The following is a 10,335-nucleotide window of genomic DNA, read 5'->3' as shown; positions in this document are numbered from 1 at the left end:
TCCCTGGTCTGACCCAGCAGGGCTCCCCTGATGTCCTTAGGAAGTCCTCGGCCTCCCTGCCCTGCGGCTGGCCCTCCAGAGGAACTGGTTGGCCCCTGGGTGAGACGGGAGGCTGGACTGGATGGGGCCTCCCTGGTCTGACCCAGCAGGGCTCCCCTGATGTCCTTAGGAAGTCCTCGGCCTCCCTGCCCTGCGGCTGGCCCTCCAGAGGAACTGGCTGGCCCCTGGGTGAGACGGGAGGCTGGACTGGATGGGCTCTCCCTGGTCTGACCCAGCAGGGCTCCCCTGATGTCCTTAGGAAGGCCTCGGCCTCCCTGCCCTGTGGCTGGCCCTCCAGAGGAACTGGCTGGCCCCTGTGTGAGAGGGGGGCTGGTCTGGATGGGCCCTCCCTGGTCTGACCCAGCAGGGCTCTCCTGAGGTCCTTAGGAAGGCCTCGGCCTCCCTGCCCTGTGGCTGGCCCTCCAGAGGAACTGGCTGGCCCCTGGGTGAGATGGGAGGTGGGACTGGATGGGCCCTCCATGGTCTGACCCAGCAGGGCTCTCCTGATGTCCTTAGGAAGGCCTCGGCCTCCCTGTCCTGTGGCTGGCCCCTGGGTGAGACGGGAGGCTGGACTGGATGGGCCCTCCCTGGTCTGACCCAGCAGGGCTCCCCTGATGTCCTTAGGAAGTCCTCGGCCTCCCTGCCCTGTGGCTGGCCCTCCAGAGGAACTGGCTGGCCCCTGGGTGAGATGGGAGGTGGGACTGGATGGGCCCTCCATGGTCTGACCCAGCAGGGCTCTCCTGATGTCCTTAGGAAGGCCTCGGCCTCCCTGCCCTGTGGCTGGCCCTGCAGAGGAACTGGCTGGCCCCTGGGTGAGACGGGAGGCTGGACTGGATGGGCCCTCCCTGGCCTGACCCAGCAGGGCTCCCCTGATGTCCTTAGGAAGGCCTTGACCTCTCTGCCCTGTGGCTGGCCCTGCAGAGGAACTGGCTGGCCCCTGGGTGAGAGGGGAGGCTGGACTGGATGGGACCTCCCTGGTCTGACCCAGCAGAGCTCCCCTGATGTCCTTAGGAAGGCCTCGGCCTCCCTGCCCTGTGGCTGGCCCTACAGAGGAACTGGCTGCCCCTGGGTGAGACGGGAGGCTGCACTGGATGGACCCTCCCTGGTCTGACCCAGCAGGGCTCTCCTGATGTCCTTAGGAAGGCCTCGGCCTCTCTGCCCTGTGGCTGGCCCTCAGGAGGAACTGGCTGCTCCTGGGTGAGACGGGAGACTGGACTGGATGGGCCCTCCCTGGTCTGACCCAGCAGAGCTCCCCTGATGTCCTTAGGAAGGCCTCGGCCTCCCTGCCCTGTGGCTGGCCCTCAGGAGGAACTGGCTGCTCCTGGGTGAGACGGGAGACTGGACTGGATGGGCCCTCCCTGGTCTGACCCAGCAGGGCTCCCCTGATGTCCTTAGGAAGGCCTCGGCCTCCCTGCCCTGTGGCTGGCCCTGCAGAGGAACTGGCTGGCCCCTGGGTGAGACGGGAGGCTGGACTGGATGGGCCCTCCCTGGTGTGACCCAGCAGGGCTCCCCTGATGTCCTTAGGAAGGCCTCGGCCTCCCTGCCCTGTGGCTGGCCCTGCAGAGGAACTGGCTGGCCCCTGGGTGAGGCGGGAGGCTGGACTGGAGGGACCCCTGGTGTGACCCAGCAGGGCTCCTTAGGAAGGCCTCGGCCTCCCTGCCCTGTGGCTGGCCCTGCAGAGGAACTGGCTGGCCCCTGGGTGAGACGGGAGGCTGGACTGGATGGGCCCTCCCTGGTCTGACCCAGCAGGGCTCCCCTGATGTCCTTAGGAAGGCCTCGGCCTCTCTGCCCTGTCGCTGGCCCTGCAGAGGAACTGGCTGGCCCCTGGGTGAGACGGGAGGCTGGACTGGAGGGACCCTCCCTGGCCTGACCCAGCAGGGCTCTCCTGATGTCCTTAGGACAGGCTCCCGTCTCACCCTGGGGCCAGCCCACCTGGACCCACACATCTTTATATCTCCTCCCGAGCACTTTCCTCTTCCTCTCTCGTCTGCCTTTTCTGGGTATCGTTAAATCAAGCCGATTGGCAAACCTTTCAGAGAAATCCATATCCCAATAATTGCAGAGAGGCTCGTTTTCCGCCTGGGCGACACCAGGGGGGGTTTCAGCGGTTACTCTGGTATCCCAGGAAGTTGGAGATCAGCCAGGCGTCCTCAACTTTTGGCAAACGCAACATTGTAATACCCCCAAAGTGCCGCAACCTTACAGGGGGCTGCCTCTTGCCTGGGGAGACCTTTGTGCTCTAGGGCTGAGCTTTTCTCTTTTCCAGTCCCCCCCCCCCACTCCATCTCAGTTGAACTCTTGCTTGCAGAATGCTGTTTCCCATTTTGTTATTGAACAGCTTTTTCAATGAACATCAGAACAGCCCTGCTGTCAGGCCAGAGTCCCCCCAATCCAGCCGCCTGTCTCACCCAGGGGGTATTACAATGTTGCGTTTGTGTGTCTAAAGCATTGGATAACCTGTTTCCATATAGTATAAACTCTCTGATCCCTGTTGTGACTACACAGGGGGCAGCCCTCCCAAAAGCACTCCCAAATAAATTCATTTTTACTGCTTGTGGGACAAAAAAATTCAATCCCTCCAAACGGATCTCAGAACTTCCTCGGTGCTCAGCTCTTGGCCTCCCGCCTGGCCTGGAGGCAGTTTCTGCCTAATGGGATTTATGGTGCTGCGGGAAAGGCAATCAGTACATGCACAGAGGCATTTATCTCCTTTGGTGTGGCCTCAGAGTTGCCCTGACTGTTGGGAAGAAGTCCAGAGAGTCATACTTGGTGCTTCTTGGACTGTGCTTGATCATTAAAATGGCTCCGCTTTCTCCCTGTGGCATCTTTGCTGGGGGGTGGAAGAATGGAAGAGCCCTGCTGGGGACATGGAGAAGCTGTAATGAAATGATGAACCCCCTCCCCCTCCTTCCTCCCCCCTTCCAATTGCCTTCTGTTCCTCTCCCCACAACAGACACCCTGTGAGGTAGGACGGGCTGAGAGAGGTTTGAAAGAACAGCATGGCCAAGGTCAGCCAGTGGAGGAGGAAGGGGGTGGGGGTGGGGGATCGAACCTGGCTCTCCAGATTGCAGGCTGCCACTCTCAACCATGACTCCAGGCTCCTCTCAAGAAGAAGAGCTGCTTTTTTATACCCCGCTCAACCCAGGGCCAAATTCCTCGAGGAGATCTTATGTGGCTCTAGCCTTCCCCCTGTGGCTGAAAATGTAATCTGTCTTTTATCTGACCGGGATGAGAATGTCACACATAAAAGACCATTTGCTTTGGCTGCAAGGAAAATCAGCCCCCCCCCCCCTCAAGGCAGGCTCCTGCATCTCTGTATTTTTGCATGCTGTTTCATCGCTCTTTGGTCTTAAATTGTATATAGTTCTCTTTATTCTGTTTTATTGTTTATAAACTTGTCTCTTATACTTGGTAAAGGCCTGTGGCTATATTCAAATACATTTATTATTGTATTATTGTATTATTGAATCCCCTTCATTCCACTACTCCAAGGAGTCCCAAAGAGGTCTACAAACCATTTCCCCTTCCTGTCCCTGCAACAGACACCCTGTGAGGTAGGTGGGGCGGAGAGAGCTCTGAGAGAACTGGGACTGGCCAAAGGTCATCCAGTGGGCTGCCTGTGGAGGAGGAGGGGGTATTGAACTCAGCTCTCCAGATTCAAGGCTGCTGCTTTTGCTGAGCTGCTTTCTTCTTTTGGCATTCAGGAGCATTATATACCTGCCTTGTTTTAATGATACTGATTAAAGATGTCCTCTTCCAGCTGAGCTCCTTCCTTACTTCCTTACTCCCTTCCTTCCTTCCTTCCTTTCTTCCTTCCACCTCTGAACTTGTTTCTCCGTGTCCCCCAGTGCACCTCTGGACCCCCAAGGTAAGGGCACCTGCCAGCATTGGGTGTGAAGCAGCAGAAAGGGGAATTCTCCTCAGAAGCCTGCTGGTGTGTATGGAATTTGTTGGAGGGTCCAGTTTCTCAGAAACCATGGGGGGATGTCTCTGAGCATGTGCAGAGTGCATATTTTCCCATTGAGGGAACTAGTTTTAGTATTTTTAAAAAATCCCTCTCTTGTCCCATTGATTTCTTACTAAAGCTGTTAATCACTGGAGGGGTTGGTGTGAAAAGCACTCTACACATGCTCAGAGGTACAATTTTAACAATAGATCTCTGAGGCATTGTTCTGCCCATACTCACATTTGACCTCATACCTGTCTGCCTGCCTGCCTCGCTCTTTCAGGTAAAAAATGTTCTCCTTGGGGGTAAGGATGATGCTTGGCCACCCCCAGAATGTTAGAGTCCAAAACTCTCTGTCTTGCCTCCAAAACCATCCCTTCCTGCTGGCACAGACCTTGTGATCTCCTCCCAGGCCCTTCCCAAGGCTGCCAAATCAGCCCCCACACCCCAAGCCAACTGGCTCTGCTACGCCTGGAGATTTGGGGGCGGAGCCTGTTGAGGCTGGAGTGTAGGGAAGGGAGGGGCTTATGTGGTGTATAATGCTACGGAGTCCGCCCTCTTGAGCAGCCATCTTCTCCCGGGGAGCTCACGTCTGCCGTCTGGAGAGGAGCTGTAACTCTGGGCAGATCTCCAGGCCCCCCTCGAGGCTGGCTGGCCCCTCTTCCAGAGTGAAACCCCATTGATCCTAGAAGAATTCTTTCTATAGTGATTAAAAGCACACGTTGAGGAGACACAGAGCAGCCCTAGCATTTCTCACTGTTGCTCATGGATCCCACCCCCTCCCCAAGCTCTCTTTGAATCCAGGCAAAGGCTCTCTGCCCATGCTCTAATGCACTCTTATTTTTAATATCATGTTGCCTGTGCCAGCAAGTCAGATATCTGATTCTGTAAACTGCCTAAAGGGTTAGCAAAGCCAGCCTGGGGCTCAGCTAGCAATGGGTGGGCCCCCACTACAAATCTAACTAGTTTGCATGCCTCACCCCCCCCCCCACTATACTGAAATGCCAAATCCATTGTGAGAGTCCTGCTTAATGTCTTCAGGGAGGGCTTGGGGGGCGGGGGCATCTGTCACAAGGGCACCTTTTAAGCTGTCCTTGTGGGGAAAGAAGAAGAGGGGGTGGGCCCACCTCTGGCTCCCCCCTCCCTCCCCTTGGCCACTTCCAGCCCTCCCTGTGCACAGCCCTGGCTGCTCCAGTAGGGGGCAAACCCTTTCCTGGGTGGGGGGGGGCTGGCGTTTGGCTCCCACCCCTAGCCCTCCCCTTTGAATCGCTAACAGAAGGGAACAAAGGTGACACCCCCCCATTTCCTTGGCTGACCTTGGGCTACGCAAACATCAACGCCTGGACGGAAGTTCTTCTTCCTTCGCTTTTAATTATGTTTATCAAGGCAAACCAGGGGAGGGGGGGGGAGAGAAAGCACCCCGGAGGGCAGGACACCTTCTGGGAGTTGGGGGGCACGAATGGGGCACACCCTGGAGAGCCCCGGCTGGAGACCAGCTTTCTGGCAAGAGGAACAGATCTTCAGGGTTGCTGGGAATTCCCTTCTTGCCTCCAGCCAGGGATGGAGACGTGCTCCGTGGGTCACGCTTTAATGTCCAGCTGGAGGGCCCTTGGGCTGAAGGTGTTGGCATCAGGAGCCGGATTCGGCCGCCCTGCGCGTTCCGTTTTCACGACGCGATCTTCCAGCGGAGTGCGGCTTGTTGGCCATTGTGAGCATGCGGGATTCTGGGGGAAGGCGTCTCCCAGAAGGCTCAGCAACGAAAGAGTGGTTTGGGGGGCAGGAGGACTCCCTTCACCACGACAGGAGAGGAGGGTCACCAAGGCAGGGGTGGGAGGAGCGTGCAAGCCCCTTTAGCTGCTTCTCGGCCGGGCCGCCTCACGAGCACTTGCAGTAGAAGGCCGAGATGGCATTGTCCCAGTCGCCGAAAATCCCCCTCCGGAATTCCTGGAGCCGGGGGAAGGGCCCTGGCTTAAACTTCCTTGTCTTGCCGCCTTTACCTTTCTTGTCCCAGACGGTCAGCTCGCAACGGGTGCCCACCACCAAGGAGGAGACCTTGTTGTTGAAGGCCGACGGGGCGTAGGGCTGGTCTTCGTCCGGCTGCACCACGAGGACGCTGCCCGCGCAGCACTGGTCGTAGTAGGGGCTGTTGTCCGTGTAGAGCTGGGCACAGATCTTGGTGCCGTTGGCGTTCTTCAGCTCGGCCGCGGTCGGGCACTGAGCCCAGGCCAGGGCAAAGAGCAGGGGGAGGAGGAGGAGGCTGTGAGGGACCTTCATCCTGGAAGCGCTACTGGGGGAGTCTGGGCGGCTCTGGGGAAGGGGCTCATTTATAGACTGGCTGCCAGCTGGCCTCAAGGCCACCCGCAGTACCTGGACAGGTGTCCCCAGTCCGGGAGGAGAGATAAAGGTGGGAACGGCACAGCTGAACGCGCCCTGTGCAGCTGCAGAGCCTTCCCAAGGAATGATACCCCCCCCCACACACACACACACAGTGGTATCCAGCGGAAGGGCAGGGACTGTGGGAGGACATCTACTCGGCAGGCAGAAGGTCCCCGCTTCAATCCCAAGCAGCATCTCCCGTTAAAAAGAACCAGGCAGAAGGGGAGGGGGAAGACCTCACTCAGCCTGAGACCCTGGAGGGCACCTACCAGTCTGTAGACCAGAGCTCTATTGCTCTTTGCTCAGTAGGATCTAGTGGGTTCTTAACCCGCCCCCTCCACAGAGACCTGGGCCTTGGTGAAGTTTGGAAACAAGTGACCCCTATGCTCTAGGGGAGAACGAGAAAGGACACTGGGATGGCAGGGGGCTGAGCATGGGGTTCTCCAGTTTCCATTTCCTGCTCTCTGAAGTTCTCCCCCCTCCCATTGCGACGTGTGGTGTTGGCATGTTCCTCTGGCCTCCCCTGCCCCTCACTGGGTTTCCCTCCTGTGGCCCAGTTGGGGAAGCATCTCCCCAGCCTTGTATGGGAAAGGGGGGGGGGGAGTTCCCATCTTCCAGGCTCAGGGCCAGCGCTCTTAATGCTTTCCAGCCAGCCCATTTCCACTGGGACTCTTTCCCCAGCACCTGCTGCCCTTCCCAAGGCCCGGCTTGTCCAGGCCAGGTGTGGGTTTCCTGGGGAGGGTGGGGGCAGGAGCCCCTCCCCTCCCCTCCCCCTCGAAAACAGCCTGCCCAAGGCCTCAGGAAGGCAGAATCGCACGTAGGGCTGCTTGGGGGAAATACCTGGAGCAGGTGGGCATAGGGGATGCCTCCCCCTCCCCAATTTCAAGCCACCCCACTCTGTTTGTTACAAAGAGGGATACTTTGGGGGGTGTTCAACCCCCTCCCCCAGGGTCAAAAAGGAATGCAGATTGTTGGCCTGGGGGTCTCCTCCTTTGTCCGCAGAGTTCAAAGCTCTCCATCAGCTGCCGACCTCCTTTGGGGCCCCACTCCGAGCCCCCTTCCCCCCAAATGCTAGAGCCCTGGAGCACCCCGGGGAATCGAGGGAGCAGCGGATGCAGAGCAGAGGGGAGGAAGCCCTTTAGTCCCTGCACCTTGAACCTGCAGAACTTGCGGCCACCGTGGGTGGTGGGCCTGGGTCTCAGAGCACCTTCCGAGCAGACCTGATCAGTTCATGGAGGAAGACTTTTATCAGCTATGCCAAGTGGAACCTCCATGTTCAGAGGCAGTATAGCTCAGGACACCAGTCGCTAGGAGGTTGATCGCAGAAGGCAGCCTGTGTCAGGTGCAGGCTCGCCTTAGGTAGGCTGCCCCCATAAAACCCCGTAGATTGTGGGATCGGGGCCCTGGAAGGACCATCCCCGATTCATCTGCCCGGTCTTCTCAGGAGAGGAGAGGGAGACGGTGCCGTTTTGGTGATGGCCCTACAATGCCTTCCCTAGCAAGAGCTGTCCGACATTTCAAGGGTTTTTTGGGGGGAGGGGCGGGGGGGGCAGATACCTGCTCCACAGTGACCCAGCTGCCTTCTCTGCTTGACTTGTCTGCTGTTTGTTAATTAAAATAAACAAACAGCTTTCACTGTTGGGGGAAAATATTCTGTAAGCCTCCTTTAAATAAATAAAGCGGTTCCGGTGCGTTGGGTTCCCCTTCATTGCGGGGCCCTCCCACCAAAAAGAGCGGCCCCGCCCCCTCCCCCTCCCCCTCCCCCTCCCGAAGTGCTTTAATAACGAAAACGTCACAATTTGCAGACCAAAAACCTGAAAGGCTCGAGGGGCGGGGCGCACTCGCCCCTCCGGACTCCTTGCCGATGATTGGCTCATCTCCCTTCGCCCACCCTGGCCCCGCCCCTTCTCGGCCGCCTTCTTCATTCATAAAAGTCCCTGACTCCGCGCAACCTCCCCGCGGGTTTTCTCCGGAGCGTGATGACGAAACTTCTAAATCTGCATAAGGACCCAGGATCCTTTGCGCGGAGGCGGTCGGGCGCCCCAGAAGAGAAATTTGGGGGGAAAGCGGCCGCCCCCTTGCAGCCACCCCCGCCAGCGTGTGCCAGGCGCGAATCCGGAGGGGCGGCGGGGGATTTCCCGGCGGGGTCTTCGCGTGGCGGGCGGGACGGGCGGTCGCTGCAACCTGGAAAGTCCCCCGGCGGGAGGGCTGCGCGGCCGGCGCGAGCAGAGGGTAGCTTTGCGCAGTGGCAGTATCGTAGCCAATGAGGTTAATCCGAGGCGCGATTATTGCTAATTGAAAACTTTTCCCAATACCCCGCCATGACGACTTGAAATATAGTCGGCATTGGCAATTTTTGACAGTCTCTACGGAGACTGAACTTCTTCGGTGCAAAAAAGTAGAATCGTGAACTCTTTCCGGGTAGCCGCGTGCCTGGCCGCCTCTTCTCCTAAACCGGGGCAGTCAAGCTGCGGTGGTCCCCGGTGCTGCTGCTGCTGCTCTCTAGGTCGCGGGACGCCGGACTTGCGCAGGAGAAAAGACCCGGAGCAGCAGCCGGCCCGTGCAGTTTGGCCCGGAGGACGATCCCTGTCGGGGTGTTTTTGCAGTAGTGAAAGAGTCACGCCTGAAGAGGCCCTTGAATGCATCAGGCCCTTGGCTGGTCCTGCAACGTCAGTATTGCCTGCTCAGGCTGGCAGCCACTCCCGGGCAGAGGCCTCTCCTCTCCTGCCTGGTCCTTTTAAAGTGGAGATGCCCCTGCGGGGCAGAAGGTCCTCCAATGGCCAGGGGAAGGACGGCTGCCTGAGCCGGGCTTTTGGGTACCCCCTGGGGCCTGTCGGCCGTGGACATCTGAGAGCCACAGTGTGGCCTCTAATACCCAGGAGATCTCAGTAGTTGCAGAGCATTCTGCTCTAGCTTGCCAGCTGTCCTGGAGAGCAAAATTTGAAAGTGGCCGTTTTAAGAGCAACCAAGTTGTACCCAAGGTAGAAGCTTTCCTACGCATGCCCACTTCCTCAGATACAGTGAAACAGAATCTCCATCTGAAATTACAGCCCTGAAATTCCTGGGAAGGTCACCCACTCCCACCTGGAAAACACCTGAAGATTGGGGCAAGCCCTAGGAAGGACAGTAATGAGGTTCAGCTATTGCTCTCCAGATGTCCCGTGAGCTCCAGGGGCTGATGGGAATTGGAGTCCAGGGACATCTGGAGAGCCCCAGTTTGGCCACCGCTGGTTTGGGGCATGTGCCGATGAAGCCAAAGCAGCCATTTCATCCAGGGGCACTGCTCTCTGTCACCTGGAGACCAGGGGTAAGCCCGGAAGATCTCTGGCTCCCCTCCCCACCCCCCTGCCCAGAGGTTACGCATTACTGAATGAGGCAAAAATGTAAACAAGCAATTGTATCGCTTCTGTTTGACTCCAAATGCCTTCAGAGAGCGTTTGAATAAATGCCTTTTTACAGCTCGATGGACACGGTAGGAAAATCTTTCGTTCTGCAGATGAAGCTTGGCTAAAACAAACTCAATCACCGGAAATTGTTTGAGAAATATGGAAGATTCATTCCCTAGTAATGACATACTTTGTTTGTATTCAGACATAACCTATAAAATTGCTTGCTTACACTTCTGCCTCGCACGGACTCCTTGTTGCTTCACCTGCCCACCGTGTGGCCGCATTCTGCTTACTCCCCCCCCCACGGCCCGAGGTTGGCAGCTCTGATTCTTGGAGATTTGGGGCTGGACCCTGTGATGTGAAGGGATCTTAGTTGGGTACGATGCCACAGTCCACCCTCCAATGCAGCTTTTTTCTCCAGGGGAATTCCTCTTGGTAGCCTAGAGAGAAGTTTTAATTCCAGGAGATCTCCAGGTCATCCCTGGAGGTTGGTAACCTCACAGGCCCCTGGCCACTACAAGTAGGAAGACTACAACTGGGGCTTCTGGGGAGGGGGCCGGTGGTCAAACCAGTGCCCTCCTATGG

General features: G+C 57.8%; 1 protein-coding gene and 1 non-coding gene across 2 annotated transcripts; one reads left to right on the top strand and one right to left on the bottom strand.

Moving 5' to 3' along the window:
• Nucleotides 1-5,351: 5,351 nt before the first annotated feature.
• Nucleotides 5,352-6,460, bottom strand: SYCN (syncollin). Its single transcript, XM_077318651.1, has one exon. The coding sequence runs from the start codon at nucleotides 6,257-6,259 to the stop codon at nucleotides 5,861-5,863; it is 399 nt and encodes a 132-aa protein (XP_077174766.1). The 5' UTR covers nucleotides 6,260-6,460; the 3' UTR covers nucleotides 5,352-5,860.
• Nucleotides 6,461-8,595: 2,135 nt separating this feature from the next.
• On the top strand, nucleotides 8,596-8,736 carry LOC143828365 (U4 spliceosomal RNA). Its single transcript, XR_013227580.1, has one exon. It is a non-coding gene; the product is annotated as a U4 spliceosomal RNA (small nuclear RNA).
• Nucleotides 8,737-10,335: the final 1,599 nt, after the last annotated feature.

This window comes from Paroedura picta, unplaced genomic scaffold (assembly GCF_049243985.1).
Source record: "Paroedura picta isolate Pp20150507F unplaced genomic scaffold, Ppicta_v3.0 Ppicta_v3_sca21, whole genome shotgun sequence".
In the NCBI taxonomy this organism is placed as follows: domain Eukaryota; kingdom Metazoa; phylum Chordata; class Lepidosauria; order Squamata; family Gekkonidae; genus Paroedura; species Paroedura picta.
The sequence above is the reverse complement of the archived record's forward strand: the minus strand, read 5'-3'. Positions and strand labels throughout refer to the sequence as shown.